This window comes from Myotis yumanensis, unplaced genomic scaffold (assembly GCF_028538775.1).
Source record: "Myotis yumanensis isolate MYYU_CA2020_CCGP unplaced genomic scaffold, mMyoYum1.0.hap1 SCAF_4, whole genome shotgun sequence".
NCBI lineage: Eukaryota > Metazoa > Chordata > Mammalia > Chiroptera > Vespertilionidae > Myotis > Myotis yumanensis.
The window spans coordinates 106,275,014-106,293,684 of NW_027223755.1; the positions used below are offsets into that span (position 1 = coordinate 106,275,014).

General features: G+C 46.5%; 3 protein-coding genes and 1 pseudogene across 3 annotated transcripts; 3 read left to right on the forward strand and 1 right to left on the reverse strand.

The window, feature by feature from the left end:
- Positions 1–3,602: 3,602 nt before the first annotated feature.
- LOC139009316 (selenide, water dikinase 2-like) lies at positions 3,603–5,747 on the reverse strand. The gene has a single exon (XM_070413557.1). It carries the CDS (start codon positions 5,594–5,596, stop codon positions 4,268–4,270), a length of 1,329 nt encoding a protein of 442 aa, XP_070269658.1. The 5' UTR covers positions 5,597–5,747; the 3' UTR covers positions 3,603–4,267.
- An 803-nt stretch (positions 5,748–6,550) lies between these two features.
- On the forward strand, positions 6,551–7,282 carry LOC139009321 (eukaryotic translation initiation factor 1 pseudogene; annotated as a pseudogene).
- A 4,177-nt stretch (positions 7,283–11,459) lies between these two features.
- On the forward strand, positions 11,460–16,406 carry LOC139009320 (ADP-ribosylation factor-like protein 2-binding protein). Its single transcript, XM_070413567.1, is given in 5 exon segments — positions 11,460–11,559; positions 11,562–11,656; positions 12,351–12,411; positions 15,383–15,588; positions 15,984–16,406. Coding segments are annotated over 5 exon segments (528 nt in total). The 3' UTR covers positions 16,050–16,406.
- On the forward strand, positions 12,465–14,521 carry LOC139009322 (pyruvate dehydrogenase E1 component subunit alpha, somatic form, mitochondrial-like). Its single transcript, XM_070413569.1, is given in 4 exon segments — positions 12,465–13,086; positions 13,362–13,448; positions 13,840–14,194; positions 14,376–14,521. Coding segments are annotated over 4 exon segments (1,164 nt in total). The 3' UTR covers positions 14,476–14,521.
- Positions 16,407–18,671: the final 2,265 nt, after the last annotated feature.

Consider the following 18,671-nt stretch of genomic DNA (forward strand, 5'->3'; position numbering starts at 1 on the left):
TTAGCGGAGAGCTCAAGAGAGATTCAGATTTGATATCTCATACATGTAGAGAGTACTTAAAGTCATGGAATTGGAGAAGCATAACTAATACAAGAATCTAGGTGGTCAAGACCATGATTTGAGGTACTCCAACATTTAGCAGTTCAGCAGAGGAGAAGAGGCAGGTGAGGTAGAAGGGAAATTGGAAGAGTATGCTGTTATGGAGGCAAGAGCGGAGAATGTTCCAGATTGAGTGGACATCTGATTTGGATGCTGCTGAGCTACTGGGTGAATCGAGAGCACAGCATTTGCCACTGGATTAGGCAACATGGAAGTTGGGTATCAGAGATGGGAGAAAACTTCTTGGGTTTCTAACTTGAGTAAATGGATGGATAGTTTTGCCATTTGTTGAAAAGAGGACACAAAAGACCTGGAAGCTGGGTGGGAGGGAAGATAATAAATTCAGTTTGGGAAACATGGAGTCTAATATGGCTCTAGGACATCCAGATGATGTCCTGCAGGCACATGGACACACAGGCCTGAAGTTCAGAGCATTGAGTTGCCATATGGATCTGTGAACTGAAAGTTTCAGGAGCCAACTACCTTCCTTTTAGCACCTTCCTTGGTGTTTGCTAAGCGTCTCCAAATAAGAACCCAAAACTCTTCTACTGGAAACTAAAACACACTTGGAGAGCAACTTTTTCAGGACTCTCTGCAGTTCCGATTTTTGAATAATAGCCAGGGACTAGGAGTTCTAGAGCTCACGGGTCAGATGGTCCTTGGAGATTGACAAGGAGGAAGAGGCTTTCTCTCTGGGACTGCCTCAGCCCTCTGCCCAGGAGATCCCTGGCTGAGCTGTCAGGCTCTTGTGAAGAACCTGCGGGGACATCCAAGTTCTTTGCTCTACAGCATCATCTGAAGACCAACCAAACCCAGCTCCAGCACAGCACGGAGTTGGGGGATAAGGGAGGCCCTCATGGGGGAGAGGGAACAGACCTGCACATGATTGGCCCTATCATCTGGACTCCTCATCCCATGCTCTTTCCACCCCCACCCCCACATCCAGTCAGTTTTCACCATTCCCCTCAGACATATCTAGGCAAACCCACCTCCCTGCTTTTGTCAGGGTCACAGTGTGCTTGGTCTTGTGTTTTGGTCCACATTTGTGATTAACCCTTTAGAAACCTATGCCCACGCCCCTCTGGTGTTGGGTCATCTAGTCTTTTCAAAACTAATGTGTTTCTGGCCCAGCCGGTATGGCTCAGTGGTTGAGCATCAACCTATGAACCAGGAAGTCATGGTTTGATTCCTGGTCTCCTCAGGCCATATGCCCGGGTTGCAGGCTTGATCCCTAGTGTGGGACATGCAGGAGGCAGCCAATCAATGATTCTCTCTCTCATCATTGATGTTTCTATTGCTCTCTCCCTGTTCCTTCCTCTCTGAAATCAATAAAAATATATATTTAAAACAAACAAATAAAAAACCTAAAGTGTTTCCCCAGCACAGGCTGACAAATGATTAATGACAGGATGGACGGGCTGGGACAGGCACACATGAGCATGCACACACATGCCCTTCTGCTACTCATAAGAGTTTGGCCACCTTCTTATTAGAGCCAAGCTGTGCAACTGCTCCCAGTAAGGCTCTTTGGGAAACCCTGGAGTGGAAGAAAGAGGCAGAAGCAGCTGGAGAACAAAGTAGTAGAGGCCCATAAGCTGGGTGGGTGTTATGGGGGTGGGAGAACCTGAGCCAGTCTGAGATCCCAGAGACAAGAGTGTGTGATGGGAAACTAGGACTCGGGTTATTGGGACCCCATTAACCTATCCCCTTGGGAAGATTATTTCTCTTCTTTGAGCCTCAATTTTCTATTTATGTAATGATGTCCTTCAAGGCCCCTTCATGTGTATGCTGGGAGCACCAGGACAATATGTGTTTTGTTGATTTTTTTTTTTTGGTCTTTAAATATATTTTTATTGATTTCAGAAAGGAGAGAGATAGAAACATCAATGATGAAAGAGAATCCTTGATTGGCTGCCTCCTGCATGCCCCCTACTGGGGATGGAGCCCACAGCCCCGGCATATGCCCTTGACAGGAATCAAACCTGGGACCCTTCAGTCTGCAGGTCGACGCTCTATCCACTGAGAGAAACTGGCTAAGGCTCTGATATCAGTCTTATCCCCAAACGTTGGTACATGATCTTCCCTCTCCCCAGAACATTTTAGGAGAGCATGGTGAATACAAGCATGCGCTCAGGAGTCACACTGCCTAGAAGACTGATTGTGTACCCTTGGGCAAATTTCTTTCTTTTTAAAATACATTTTTATTGATTTTAGAGAGGGAGAGAAAGAAACATCAATGATAAGAATCATTGGTTGGCTGCCTCCTGCACACCCCACACTGGGGAACAAGCCCATAACCTGGGCATATACCCCACCAGTGACTTCCTGGTTCATAGCTCAACACTCAACCACTGAGCCACGCTGGACGGGTTGGGCAAATTTCTTAATCTCCCGGCACCTCAGCTTCCTTATTGACAAAATGGGGTTGGGATTTTAAATTAGTTAACACGTATAAAACACTTAGAACAGTGCCTGGCAAAGAGCATGCATTATATAAATACTTGGGACTATTATTATTAAAATTAATCTTTTTTCACTCTCTATGGTGGGAATTAAGAGGTATGTGACACAACTTCTAAGTTTTAAAAAACGTTCTTGTATTACTCTTTGATAATTTTCTTTCTTCCACATGCTTTATTACCTCTTTCTGGAATTTCTCTTAGAAACGTTCAACCTGTTTTAATCTGTTTTATTTTAAATACTAGAGGCCCAGTGCACAGCATTCATGCATTCGGCGGGCGGAGGGGTCCCCCATCCAGGTCTGTACCCTTTTCCAGTCCGGGAGCCCTCAGGGGATGTCCCACGGAGAGGCTCCGACCACAGCCTTCTAGCCAAGCAGCACTCCCCTGAGGTTGAGCATCTGTCCCCTGGTGATCAGAGTGCATCATAGAAACCGGTTTTTCCAAGGTTTGGTTAATTTGCATATTACTTTTTATTTTATAGGATGTTTTTATTGATTCCAGACAGGGAGAGATAGAAACATCAATGATGAGAATCATCGATTGGCTGCCACCCGCAGGACCCCTATTGGGAACTGAGCCCGCAACCCGGGCATGTACTCTTGACCTGAATCAAACCCAGAACCCTTTAGTCTACAGGCTGACACTCTACCACTGAGCCAAACCAGCCAGGGCCAGAATCAGTTTTTGATCCCATGTCCCTTAGTATTCCCCAACTCAGAAGGCATTCACACTTTGGCTTCCTCTATCCTGCCAAGGCAGTTACCCCTCTTCCACCTACTTTTCATTTTCCAAGGACTGTTGACACTTTTGCTATTTCCTCTCCCACCTTCTAGTCCTGGAGGTTTATGTCTGTTTTGTCCTTTACTGTCAACTCGGGGGGAGGATGCAAACCTAAATCTGGGGGTTAAATCCCCTGGTCCAGAATCAGGGAAACATGAGAAAACTCTCTACTTGGTCCAGACTCTAAATGTATGAATTGATTCATTTGATAACACTGTAAAAGATTCAGAACTTCAAGGATCCAAACATTAGCCAGATGAATTTTCAACAAAATGCTTTTTATTTAATTCACTAGAAATCACTTCACTGATTAAATCATCAGGAATTTTCAGCACAAACTTTAACATCTTAGTGACCTCCAAGCCTGGGCTCTGGGGCTTCTCTGCCTCTCCCAGTCCTTAAAAGGGTTTAGAGGAAGAGGCATCATTAACAGAGACCAGGTCAGATGACTGCAGGTCTTCCTTTCCCAGGCATTGGACAAGCTGCTCAATTCTTGTCCAGAGCAGGAAAGGGACAGCATTTCAGAAAAGTCTAATAAAGAACCTGTCATTGCGTTATAAGATCTTTCTTAACAATTTATATTTATCAACCATATTGGTTCAAATTTATTTACACATGTATATGTATTTTCCTCCCAATTCTCTCAGATGGAAATTTTCTCACTTTGCTCTTGGAAAGAGGATACAGGTTTTTGTGCTCCCCTTCCAAGCCAAAATAAAACCACTCTTCCCCGAAGTCCAAAATGAGACTTCTGGCCTTGGATGTGCAGCTTCTGATGGGCTGACTCAAATCACCTAGAAAGAGCAACTGTGGGACTACTATGCGGGCAGCCTTCTTTGGAAATCTGTTCCTAAAGTCAACTCTTCAGAACCATCCATGATTGTGTGCACAGGCGGTGAGGTCCAGACAACTTCTGCTCTTCCATCTCAAGAGCTAGGTTCAGAGGAGGCGTTGGGATGGTCTGGAGCCAGAGCGGTAGCAGTGGTCCCACGAGGCAGGACCTCAATAACTCGAGGCTTGTCAATGATGCGGGCCGTCCGGTTCCCCTTTTCCACAATGCCAACGATCCAGGCTTGGTGACCCTCTCCGTACTTGGAAGATTTTATCTCAGAGCAAAAGCGAGCAGCCTGTTCCCTTGGCAAACAGATCAGCAACCCCCCAGAAGTTTCTGCCGAGGTTCCTTGAAGGAGCCCAAAGCGCCCACTGGCCTTGCTGATGGCGGCCATCTTGGCAATGATGGGCAGATTGTGGATGACAAAGGACACCTCGTTTCTTTGTTGTCTGGCAAGATTCTGAGCGTGCCCCAGAATGCCAAAGCCTGTGATGTCTGTGGCTGCATGGGCATTAAATGTGTGCATCAACCCCGCGGCAGTTCTGTTCAGGGTGGCCATATTGAACATGGCTTCCCGATAGGCCAGCTCCACCTCTTCTCTGGAGACCACCATCTTGATCTTATTCCACCTTTCAGGGTTGTCCAGCCACTGGTGGGCATTGACAGCCACCTGGGTCCCTAAGGGCTTGGTTAACACCAGCACGTCCCCGACCACGGCACTGTCGGGCATGATGAACTCATTGGGCTGACACACCACCGTGGCCACCCCGCCCACAATGACCCAAGGGTTTACCACAGTCTGTCCGCCCGTCACCGCCGTCCCGCCGTCCTCGGCTGCGTCCCGGAAGCCCCTGACCAGGAGCGGGGTGACCTTCTCCCGCTCCTCCTCGGTCATGCTCTGGCTGACGCTGAGGAGCATGAGCATGTTGTCGCACTCGGTGATGCCCATGGCGTAGAGGTCGCTCAGCACGTTGGCGCAGGCGATGCGCCCCATCATGTAGGGGTCGTCCACCAACGGGTAGAAGAAGTCCGTGGTCTGCACCAGCGACAGGCCTCCGTGCCGCAGCGGGATGACGCAGGAGTCCATCCCGATGCCCAGGGCCGGCAAGCTGGGGCTGGGCTCCGCCAGGACCTGCAGGCCGGCTTCCTGTGCCACCTCTTCATGGCCTCCGGCCAGGCCCCGGTCGTCGGGCCGCGTCAGTCCCGCCAGGAGTTTGAGCAGCGTCTCCTGGGGGACCTTGCAGCCTCAGCCCTTGAGGCCGGAGAAGCCCGTCAGCCGCCAGCTCGGGCTCAGCCCCAGCGCCTGCGGCTCGAAGGGCCGGTAGCTCGAGAAGCCGTGACCCAGAGACAAGCCCGCCAGACCCGCCGAACCTGCCGCCGCCGCCGCCTCCCCGCCGGCACCCGTCGCCGCGGGGTCTGCCATCGCGCCTGCCTGGCCGGGCGGAAGGGAGGAGAGCAGAGTCCCCTTTGGTTCCTTCTCCAGTGAACGCGGACCAACAGTCAGAGGTGAGCGCGGCGCCTGCAACCGGCACGACTCGCGCCCGGAGCTGCAGGCACGCCGCGCGCTCCTGCCTTCCTGAGGGCGGGGCCACGGCCTCCGTACTGATGGCCCTGCTGATTGACAGCCCTTTCACCCAATAAGCACCGCGCACCCAGAGGCGGGCCTCCTTCGGTCTGAGAGGCGGACGTATTACCAACCGACCTCCAACTGGCGCGCTTGGGGGCGGCTGCTTTCCGGAGCGGGCGCTCCGGGTCGCCGCCCGCGTGTCACTTAAATGAACTCTTGCCCGCGGCCGGCGGAACCCTGCTCCCCAGAGGCCGGTTACCGAGCACACGGCGTCATAGACGGGGAAGGTCGCCAGCTCGCAAACCCCGTGTCCAAGGGCCACCTGACAGCGCACACGATCGATCCAGGGAAGGAAAAATAACCCGTGGAAAGTTTCAGAAAGAAAGATAAGAGCCCTAACCGGTTTGGCTCAGTGGATAGAGCGTGGGCCTGAAGACTGAGGAGTCCCAAGTTCGATTCTGGTCAAGGGCATGTACCTAGGTTGCGGGCATATCCCCAGTAGGGGGTGTGCGGCTGAATTGATGGTTCTCTCTCATCGATGTTCCTAAGTCTCTATCCCTGTCCCTTTCCTCTCTGTAAAAAATAAAAATAAAAAATATATATATATTTCAAAAAGAATGATAAGAAATTGGATAAGCAAACTCCTGCATGAAAATAATGCAAGGTTTAAAAGGACTTTAACGGCCCAGTGACTGAGCCGCCGCCGAGGACTTGAGCCCCCCTCGCTTCCCGACGCTCCGTCCCCCCTGCCCGCCTTCTCCCGCCGCAGCCTTCGCAGGCCGTTTCCCCCAGGAAAAGGAATCCTATCTTATGTCCGCTATCCAGAACCTCCACTCTTTTAACCCTTTGCTGATGCAAGTAAGGGTGATGACCTGCTTCCCGCTGGCACTGAAGATAATATCCATATAAGAATTCAACAGAGAAGCGGCAGGAAGACCCTTACTACTGTTCAAGGGATCGCTGATGATTACGATAAAAAGAAACTAGTGAAGGCCTTTAAGAAGAAATTTACCTGCAATGGTACTGTCATTGAGCATCCAGAATATGGAGAAGTAATTCAGCTGCAGGGTGACCAGCGCAAGAACATATGCCTTTTCCTCGTGGAGATTGGACTGGCTAAGGACCACCAGCTGAAGGTTCGTGGGTTTTAAGTGCTTTTGGCTCACAGAAGCTTACGTGAGGATTTCTTTGCAATGAGTAGAATTTCCCTTCTGTCCCTTGTCACAAGTTTAAAAACCTCACAGCTTGTATAATGTAACCGTTTGGGGTCTGCTTTTAACTTGGACTGGTGTAACTCCTTCATGCAATAAGCTGAAAAGAGCCATGCTGTCTAGTCTTGAAGTTCCTCATTTAAACAGAGGTCAAGCAGTAGGCGCCTGGCAGTGTCCAGCCTGAAACGGAGCAATACCGTGATGTTTCCGCCAAGCCCATGTCTGGCCAAAGCTCCTCACCAGAGTTCCCTGCGCTCAGAGAAGTCACCGCCTGAGCAGCCTTCCGTGAAGCTGAGAGGAGAGGGGTAAGGCAGCAGCGGCAGGTGTACCACTAGAGGGCGCTTTCCGTAATCACAGATCTACACCTGACCAGGTGATGGAGCTTAGAGCAAGCCTGCCACCCTCCCTCCAGTGAGGTGTAAGGACTTGTGGCTTGCCACCAAGGTCTTTTTGACCAGACAGATCCTAGCTAATTGTTGTCCAAACACCGTAATTTGAGGCCAACGTTCTTATCAGAGTTAAACTTTTGACAAGGGAACAAATTTCAAACTGAAGTGTCAGCCATGTAGCTAGCTATAGAGCTTGCAACTTCCTAGCAACAGCTGCCCAATGCCATGTGAAGTAAAAAAAAATGATTTTGGGGATGTTCTTTTTTCCCTCCTTCAATTTTAATGTTATGTTATGTATTTATGTATTTATTTATTTTTAAAAATATATTTTATTGATTTTTTACAGAGAGGAAGGGAGAGAGATAGAGAGTCAGAAACATCGATCAGCCGCCTCCTGCACATCTCCCACTGGGGATGTGCCCACAACCAAGGTACATGCCCTTGACCGGAATCGAACCTGGGACCCCTCAGTCCACAGGCCGATGCTCTATCCACTGAGCCAATCCGGTTTCGGCCACCCTTATTTAAATAAAACTTATTTTCAGAAACACCTGAAAAAAATTTTTAAAAAAATAAAAATAAAAGGACTTTAACGAATTTGGGGACTCCAGACATGGGTTCTGGTGCTTTTTCCACCACTAACTCTGTGTGTCACTTTCCCTCTCCTGGCATTAGTTAACTCATATAGACAACACAGTAGCTTACCTAGTTTTCTCTCCTGACATTTTTGTACCCTTTAAGTTGATAGATGCGAAAATCTATGATGTATCCATGAAGAGTCGTTACCAGTGTCTAGTAAAGTTATAACTGCACATACCTTTGATCCAGCAGTTTCAATTTTAGAACTTTATCCTACAGATGTCGTCACCAGCCTGAGTGGAAAATAATACGTTAGTTATTGCTGTGCTGTTTATAATATCAACATACTGGAAACAACTTAAATGTTTATTCATTATGATTAAAATAAATTGTGATATCTATAATAATAAAAGCATAATATGCTAATTAGACCAGACATCCTTACAGACCAAGCCAGGGCTGCCTGGTCCCGGGTGCAAGAGGGAAGCCAGTGACGGCAGCCGGGGAAGGAAGGCCTATTCTTACACGAATTTCATGCATCGGGCCTCTAGTAGTTATATAATAAGCTACCAAGCAACTGTAAAAAAGGTTGAGAAAACCTTGATGTAAGTATATTGCTAATAGTTACAGTTCTAATAGGCACAGTTCTATGTTATTAACTTATTTAATTTATATTAACTTATTTAATTCTCATGAAACCTTTTGAGTTAGGATTCTTTCCACAGCATATATATAAGGAATATAAGGCATAGAATGATTAAATGACCTATTGAAGGTTACAGGCAGTGTAGAGCGGAGCAGTATATGCATTCAATCTGCTCCAGAGACCACCAGGTTATGTGCCTGTGATGTTTGTTAAGAGAAGTGAGTAAGCTTCAGAACTGTATGTATAGAATACTATTGTTTGTTGTAAGAGGGGGAACTATATGCAACTAGAAACTGTTAACATTGATTGCCTCTGGGAAAGGAATGAAATGCTTAGGGGATATGAGATTTTTCCGTGTATTACCTTTTTTTAAAATCTTTTATTTGTATTGATTTCAGAGAGGAAGGGAGAGGAAGAGAGAAACATCGATGATGAGAGAGAATCATTGATTGGCTGCCTCCTGCACGCCCCCTACTGGGGATCAAGCCCGAAACCTGGGCATGTGCCCTTACCGGAATCGAACCCGGGACCCTCCAGTCCTCAGGCCGATGCTCTATCCACTGAGCCAAACCAGCTAGGGCAGTGTATTGCCTTTTTGTTCCTTTAACATTTGGAACTTTATAAAGAACGTCTGTAAACATTTTAATGTATTACATACTTTTTAAAAAGTAATTGCTGATGAGAGTATAAACTGGTGCAACCATTTTGGAAAAGAGTTTTGTCTCAACTGATAAAGCTGAACATATGCAAACCCATGCATTCCACCTATAGGTGGAATTCTCCCCATAGGGGAGATCTGGCACATGTGCCCCAGGATATATGCACAAGAATGTAAGTGCCCTGGAGGTGGATTGCACAATCCTGGGAATGTACTTAATACTGCTGAACTGTACAGTTACAAATGGTTAAGATGGCACATTTTGTGGTATGTGTACTTTGCAATCATTGAAAATATAAACTATACAGGAACTACTTATACATCTTATAGTACATCATTTCACTTGGGGGTTTTTTAAAAATATATTTTATTGATTTTTTACAGAGAGGAAGGGAGAGGGATAGAGTTAGAAACATCGATCAGCTGCCTCCTGCACATCTCCCACTGGGGATATGCCCGCAACCAAGGCACATGCCCTTGACCGGAATCGAACCTGGGACTTTTCAGTCCGCAGGCCGACGCTCTATCCACTGAGCCAAACTGGTTTCGGCTCACTTGGTTTTTATTAGTGTACAACACAGTATTAAGGCCTGGAGTGAACTGGAAGGAACTTGAACATGAGAATTAGATGGAGTTGTGATCTTGGCTTGGGTGAATTGACCTTGAGCGAATTGTAACCTCTAGGAACCTCAGTTTCTATTGCCTATAAAAATAGTCATTTTGCCTAAAGATAATACATACTAGATAGGAATGTTATGAGAATACAATTTTTAAATGTGTGTAAAGCACCTAACATAATTTCTGGCGGATGGTAAACTCAAAATAAATGACTGAATCTATTTTCAATTTAAATTCATAAAACTTAGAACATCTTGGAAAGTTTTTAAAATATATATATATATTTTTTAATATATTTTATTGAATTTCCACAGAGAAGAAGGGAGAGGGACAGTTAGAAACATCGATGAGAGAGATCAATCAGCTGCCTCCTGCACGCCCCCCAATAGGGATGTGCCTGCAACCAAGGTACATGCCCTTGACCGGAATCGAACCCGGGACCCTTCAGTCCGCAGGCCGACGCTCTATCCACTGAGCCAAACCAGTTCGGCTAAAATATATGTTTAATGATTTCAGAGAGGAAGGGAGAGGGAGAGAGAGAAAGAATCATCAATGATAGAGTATCACTGATTGGCTGCCTCCCGCATGCCTCACACTGGGGACTGAGCTGAAAACCTGGGCATGTGCCCTGACTAGGAATCAAACCGTGATTTCCTGGTTCATAGGTCAACGCTCAACCACTGAGCCATGCTGGCTGAGCTTGGAAAGTTTTTTATAAAAACAAATCCAGCCCCAGCAGGTCTAGCTCAGTTGGTTGGAATGTTGCCCCCTAACCTGAGAGGGCCGGGGTTCAGTTTCTGGTCAGGGGACATTCACAGGTCATGCTTTCAATCCCTGGTGTGGGTGGGTAAGGGAGGCAATTGGCAGATGTTTCCCTCTCACATGGATGTTTCTCTCTCTCCCTCTTTCATCTTCTTCCCTCTCTCTCTAAAATAAATTAAATAACAACAAAAACAAACCCATTTACGGTCCTTAAAAAAAAGGATAACTATAAGAGCAAAACACTGAAAATAACCCAAGTGTCTGTTAAAAGGAGAATACATGCCTGGCAGTGTGGCTCAGTAGTTGAGTGTGGACCTATGAACCAGGAGGTACTGTTGGATTCCCGGTCAGGGCACATGCACAGGTTTTGAGCTCGATCCTCTGTGTGGGGCCTGTGGGGGGCAGCTGATCAATGATTCTCTCTCATGATTGATGGTCCTATTTCTCTCTCCCTCTCCCTTTGTCTCTGAAATCAATTATATATATATATAATTTTTTTTTTAAAAAGGAGAATACATAAATAAATGTGGTATAATCACACAGTAGAATATTATTTGTCTGGGAAAATGAATTATAGGTCTAAGAATCCATATGGATAATATAAAAAAAAAGTTGGTAATAAGAAGCAAGTTACAGGGTAATTGCCGCCAGGCCCATGCAAAGGTTGCAAAGGTTCATGCAGAGGCCCTGGAGGCACATGGCTAGCCAGTGACCCTGCGGTGGCCTCGGTGGCAAGGCCTCCCGGATGCTTGGTTGGGGCTCTGCGGAGCAGAATGGAGGTTGGGCCCGGGCAGCTGGGAGGGTAGGAGGCGGATGGGCCCGGAGTGGGGTGGATGCGGCAGCACCAGTCAGAGTGATGGACACGCTAGAGGAAGAGAGTTTAGGGCTGTCTTCCTCTTTGGCCTCTGATGCAGAATTGGATACTGTGGTTGGCCATTTAGAGGACATTATCATGGATGAGAGTTCTAGTTATTACAGAGAAATTTCATGGACAAGTACTACCAGGAGTTTGAAGATATAGAAGAGAATAAACGTACCTACACACCTATTTTTTTAAAAAATATGTATTTTTATTGATTTCAGAGAGGAAGTGAGAGGGAGAGATAGAACCATCAATGATGAGAGAGAATCATTGATTGGCTGCCTCCTGCACGCCCTCTACTGGGGATTGAGCCCACAACTCAGGCATGTGCCCTTGACCGGAATCAAACCCTGACCTCCTGGTTCATAGGTCAGTGCTCAACCACTGAGCCACGCTGGCCGTGCCACGCCTATTTTTAAAAAAATATATTTTATTGATTTTTTACAGAGAGGAAGGGAGAGGGATAGAGAGTTAGAAACATCGATGAGAGAGAAACATCAATCAGCTGCCTCCTGCACACCCCCCACTGGGGATGTGCCGGCAACCAAGGCACATGCCCTTGACCAGAATCGAGCCCGGGACCCTTCAGTCCGCAGACTGACGCTCTATTCACTGAGCCAAACTGGTCAGAGCACCACGCCTATTTTTAAGAATATGTTTCTTTGGCCCTAGCCAGTTTGGCTCAGTGGATAGAGCGTCAGCCTGCAGACTGAAGGGTCCCGGGCTCGATTCTGGTCAAGGGCACATGCCTGGGTTTCGGGCTTGGTCTCCAGTGGGGGGCGTGCAGTAGGTAGCCGATCAATGATTCTCTCTCATCATTGATGTTTCTATCTCTCTCTCCCTCTTTCTTCCTCTCTGAAATCAATAAAAAAATATATATTTTAAAAAGAATATGTTTATTTGGTAGAAAAGAATATTGAAGAACAGCTGCTTAGGAGACACCTGGGTGGCACTGCTTGTGTCACTGGGAGTCGTTTTCCCTGCCACTACCCTCAGTCCATGAGGAAGATGCTCACCGCTGTCTCCTGCGTGCTGTCAGGCGCAGCGCAGAGTCCTGGTGGCATCCGTAATTTTGCAAATGATGCTACATTTGAAATTAAGAAGCGTGACCTTCACCGGCTGGAAGAGGGCCCTCCTGTCACCACAGTGCTCACCAGGGAGGATGGGCTCAGATACTACAGGATGATGCGGACTGTTTGCTAATTGGAGTCAAAGGCAGATCAGCTGTATAACCAGAAAATTATTCATGTTTTCTGTCACTTGTGTGATGGTCAGGAAGCTTGTTGTGTGGGCATGGAAACTGGCATAAATCCCACAGACCATCTGATCACAGCCTATCGGGCTCACGGCTTTACCTTTACTCGTGAGCTTTCTGTACAAGAAATTCTCGCAGAGCTTACAGGATGAAGAGGAGGCTGTGCGAAAGGAAAAGGAGGGTCAATGCATATGTGTGCCAAGAATTTCTGTGGGGGCAATGGCATCGTTGGAGCTCAGGTGCCCCTGGGAGCTGGCTGCAAGTATAATGGAAAAGAGGAGGTCTGTTTGACTTTGTATCATGATGGCGCTGCTAACCAGGGTCAGATATTTGAAGCATACAATATGGCAGCTTTGTGGAAATTACCTTATTGTTGTTTTTTTTTAATTTCACCCTCCTTCTGAAGAATGGCTTTTTCCTTTTTTAATATATTTTATTGATTTTTTACAGAGAGGAAGGGAGAGGGATAGAGAGTTTGAAACATCGAGGAGAGAGAAACATCGATCAGCTGCCTCCTGCACACCTCCCACTGGGGATGTGCCTGCAACCAAGGTACATGCCCTTGACCGGAATCGAACCCGGGACCCCTCAGTCCGCAGGCCGACGCTCTATCCACTGAGCCAAACCGATCAGGGCATTACCTTGTATTTTCATCTGTGAAAATAACCGCTACGGGATGGGAAGGTCTGTTGAGAGAGCAGCAGCCAGCACCTATTACTATAAGAGAGGCTGTGCTGAGCCAGCTCAGCCAAGGGTTCGAAAGCCTGAGTGAGGGCGGTGAAGGGATGAAGAAATGACAGACAAAGAGAATAAGCTGGGTCTGGTGGATCTCCTGTGCCTGGCTGAGGCCACAGGGAGAGATCCAGACGGCAAGCTGAGCCTTTATTTTATAGCCAGAGGTAAACAAGGTAGTGGTCACCACAGTTACAAACTTTCTTGTAAGTTTCACTTGTTTTGGCAGCACTTGCTGCACCTGCCACAGCCCTAGAAGGATCTAGGGAGCTCATAAGATCAAGTCTAATTATGCTAAGAGGACTGTGCCCTCTAAGCTGGGACTTGTTTATGGCCTTGCTAACAGGTCAGTCCGAGGCTTAACCCGATAGCCGCGCCCTACAAGAGGCGACTTCATTCCTGGGCTGAGGGTAGTTGGAATGGATATCCTATGGGTCCGGGAGGCAACAAAGTTTGCAGCTGCCCATTGTAGGGCTGGAAAGGGCCCTGTACTAATGGAGCAGCAGACATACTGTTACTATGGACACAGCATGGGTGACCCTGGAGTCAGTTATCGTACAGAGGGGAATTCAGGAAGGAGTAAGAGTGACCCTATCATGCTTCTCAAGGATAGAATGGTGAACAGCAGTCTTGCCAGTGTTGAAGAATTAGAGGAAACTGATGTTGAAGTGAGGAAAGAAATCGAGGATGCCACCCAATTTGCTACAGTGGATCCTGAACTGCCTTTGAAAGAACTAGACCAGTGGTCGGCAAACTGTGGCTGGTGAGCCACATGCGGCTCTTTGGCCCCTTGAGTGTGGCTCTTCCACAAAATACCGACTTCTGTGCATGGGCCACGAAGTTTCAATTGCACTGTACATGGTATTTTGTGGAAGAGCCACACTCAAGGGGCCAAAGAGCCGCATGTGGCTCGCGAGCCGCAGTTTGCTGACCACTGAACTAGGCTGTCACATCTACTCCAACGATCCACCTTTTGAAGTTCGGGGTGCAAATCAGTGGATCAAGTTTAAGTCCATCAGTTAATGGGAGACTGCGTGTAATGGATGGTTCCATCTTCAGTGGGCTACTTGACCGCAGCTGTAAGGAACTCTTGTTGTTCTCACCGATGGGATGTATGTAGATTAAGGTAGGAATTGCATGCAGTTTATACAGTATTGCATTAAAGGTTATGTTCGATTTGTATAGGTCTAAATAGGTAACAGATTTTGCTTAACCTTCCTTCAGGTTATTTCCTTAAAGTAGTTCTATTTGATCTAGTTTATACACTATTTTAAGAAGTACTTTTTATTTTATTTTTTAAATATATTTTTATTGATTTTTTACAGAGAGGAAGGGAGAGGGACAGAGAGTTAGAAACATCGATGAGAGAGAAACATCGACCAGCCGCCTCCTGCGCACCTCCCATTGGGGATGTGCCCGAAACCAAGGTACATGCCCTTGACCGGAATCGAACCTGGGACCTTTCAGTCCGCAGGCCAACACTCTATCCACCGAGTCAAACCGGTTTTGGCTTAAGAAGTACTTTTTAGTTAGTGAAAGGAAAAACAGTTCCTTTATGCCTGTTTAATTCTGCCACCTTATTGTTGGGGGGTAGGGGCTTATTCCCCTGTCTCTTGGCCCAACCCCACAGCTAACAACAGCATTAGCACACACATGCCTATAGAACAACATTTACTATAACCAGGCAGTGGGTAGAAGAACAGTTCCATTTTTAAATAGGACTATTGCACAATCATTTCAAAGGTCAAATAACTTAAAGTGCAATTAACCAGTTACTATTAACTTAGAACCTAAAATAGTGATTCCCAGGCTTTTTGTTAAACACCCACTGTTTTATCTTTACAGCAAGTGCTATAGAGGATGTGCTGATTTTTTTCACTGAAGTAAATTAAAATTCATTTTTAAGAATCCCATAATAATAATAAAAAAGAACAGCTGCAGGCGCGGATTCCTGGGTTTAACATGGAGGCCTTCACGACAACTTTGCAGCATCACAGAGATGAAGTGGCTGCTGACATATTTGGCATGCTGCTCACGTTTACCGATTTTTTGGCTTTTAAAGAAATGTTTCTGGACTACAGAGCAGAAAAAGAAGGCCGGGGACTGAACTTAAGCAGTGGTTTAGTGGTGACGTTGATACTGGAACCGGTGAGCAGGAATTCTTCCCAGGGTTGTGTCTCATGGAATCGAAGAATGAAGCCGAGGACCAGAGGAATTCAAGTTCAAACAAGGCAGGAATTTATCCTAAGCGAACACAGGCTCCCCGCCTGACCCAAATGGGCCGACCCCGAAGCATCTGTCCTTCCCCTAATATCTGCTAAAGGCCGGCTCTTTGTCTATCTGTGCGGCTCTCTGAGTGGCTCCTGGCCTTTTTGCAACATTTTATTTTGCACTTGCAAGAAAAACATCCTTGTTTCAAAACGCCCTGTTTTTCTGCTAAACATTTTGTGGTTTCAGCTAGCTCCATGATTCCTCCTTCTTCCACCCCTTACCCGTCTACCCAATTCTACTTTAACTCCTTTCAACGTAACTGCAAATCGTTCTCTCTGCCAGCTTCCCAGAACAACCTGTGGCACGAGGTCCCCCTCCAGCAATGAGACTGTCCCAGACATCAGCCCAGTGCACCGGGAGAGCTTCAGCTATGGATGGAAGGATAGATCTTGGGGAGACCAGCTTTGTTCTGCAACTCTGTTAATGTCAAGTACTGATGGGCCAAGAAAAAAAAAATGTGTGACCCTCCTGGGATCCGTTTCTTCAGAAAACCCTTGTCTTCGGTAACCCTACTCCTCCTCCCTCGGTGGACATCCTCCCTTGAGTGGGCTCCTCTGGACAAATCCACATCCAGCATTCCACCTGGGGGGCCTTCCCTAGTACACGTGTTGATAAGCTGTACCAATGGGGTTTTTACTGCTGGGGAGCATTTATGGAGGGTGTTCCTCAAGCCAGCTGCCTGCCTTGACATTTCTGGAGCTCCTATTGTCACAGCGAGTCTTGGCTGTAGGAATCGACCGAGATGTCCTTTACCTAAAAGCTACATGTCCAAGTCAATTCCTAGTCTCGCTTTTGCAGTCCCTGTATCGCTGTCTTCTGCTGGTCCGATATAGTCCCCCTATTTCTAGGACTCTCTTTTAAGCATTTTTGAAAAAACTATTTTTATAGATAAATGCTCAGGCTGACCTAGTGGATATAATCTTGGAAGTTCCACGATTACTCACTTCCAGATCAAAGTATTATATGCCGTGTGCTTTTTAGTTGTTTGTGCTGGTGAAACAGAATTTTTGGACTGGAACATGCGGTGTTCCCCTGGGCAGATTGGTTCCCGGGTTCTTTGTCCATGGGAATCGAAGAATGAATCCACGGACAGAAGGTGGTATAGCAAAGGTTGAGATTTATTGAGGAACAAGTACAGACTCCACGTGGGGAGGGGGAGAGAGTCCCACTGAGTTCCCTTTTCCAGGGCTTATAAAGGTTGTAGATCTTTGTGTCTTGATAGCCCCTCTAATTGGTCACTATTCCCTTAGACTGGTTACTATAGTAACTTCTGAGCTCAAATGTCGAACTTTACATGGGACATGTGAGGTTTTCCTCCCCTCCTTCCTTTTATTTTGTAAATATAGACCTTTTGCTGTTCCCAGCTCCCTCATTCTATGGAAGTGTACCTGTTGCAGCTTTTCAGCTCCCTATTCTACGGAAATATACCTTCCGCTGCTCTGCAGCCCCGTGCTTTTCCATGGTCCTCTTAATTTCTAAAATTTCCTAAACCTGTCTCTTTCATCCCTAAAAATTCCTGTTTCACTGGGAAAGCAGAAATGCTTTCTGTGGGTGCTCCAGTGAGTGTGTGCTTACGCTCGAAGTAAAATCTCCTTTTCTTATAGCATGTTGAGTGTGCAGGTTTGCTTACATTTTTTCTGTATAGCTCGGTTAGGGTATCTGTCGGGATAGAGGGTCTGCAATGCCCTCTTCTTGTCAAAATCTTCCTGCCAAGACAGACTTCTGCTGGTCTAGCTCAGCAGGAGCAGGAGGGAGCGGACAGCTTTCCTGCGCACGGCTGCTTTGAGTTAGTACATTGGCTTCGCGCTGTGTGTGATAGACCAGAAAACGTGGCTGTCACATCTCGAGAAGGAGAAAACAGTTCCATTCCCAGTGTGTACTTTAGATTTTTTAAGTAGAAAGAATCTGTATGACTTTTCACGTGACCGTTCTGGTTTTAAAGGATGAGCTATATATAGGCTGTGTGTTTTCTGTACTGATGTAGTACTTATTAAATACTTTTACCGTGAGTAAAATTTGAGGTGTTTTGCAAGAAAAAAAAAATTAGAAGCAAGTTACAGAATAATACATAAACTATGAAGCCATTTATCTAAAGTTCAACACAAGTAAGGGAGAATTGTGGCCAGCCGCTCTAGTACAGACATAGAAGGCCCATCACTGATGCTCTGCCTACTGGGAAACCCGGCCTCCCCGAGACTTCTTTTATATTTGTCAAGAAACAGGTCATTTGGCTGAAAGTCCCAAAGGGACTCTATCCCCTGGAAAAGGTAAACGTCCCATGGGTTAGGAGCTGGACTCCCAATTCCTAGCTTTTTCCAAGGAGGGTGTCAGTAGGGAGGAAGGGGTGAGAGGAACTGATAGGACTGGCCAGGGACAAAACAGACTAAGGCGATCACCCACCTAAGGAATGAAGTCCTGGCTCTGCTACCAATTTCCTTGTGTGACCTCATTTCTGACAGTTTGGTGCAAGAGAAAGAACATGAGCTTTGGGATCTGCTACTTAGCAGCTGTGTGACTTGGAACTATTTACTTAGGTTTTCTAACATTTAATTCCTTCGTTTGTCAAAGGGAGATACTGATCCACACACAGAGCTGTTGTCAAGAGGTGAGACAGGGATTTTAAACATTTACTGACTGCATTTCTCTTTGCTTTCATCGATTTTTATCTTTAGTTGCCCCACCCATAAAATGGGAGCATTAGATATCTTTTTTTTTTTAAGAGAAATGGGAAATACAGAACTTTTAAATGAAATATCCAAATCCTGACCTGTTGGAAATAAGAAAAACTGTAAAGACTTTTTTTTTAAACTAATTTTTAAATGTGAAAGTTACTGGGTTGTGGGGTGTCGGTTATGATGTGAGAGAGAACCCTTACTATATAATTCAGGCGAATCAGAACTTCGATTAGCCCATCCGTGAAACGGACCCACCTTTGTGTAGATAAAAAG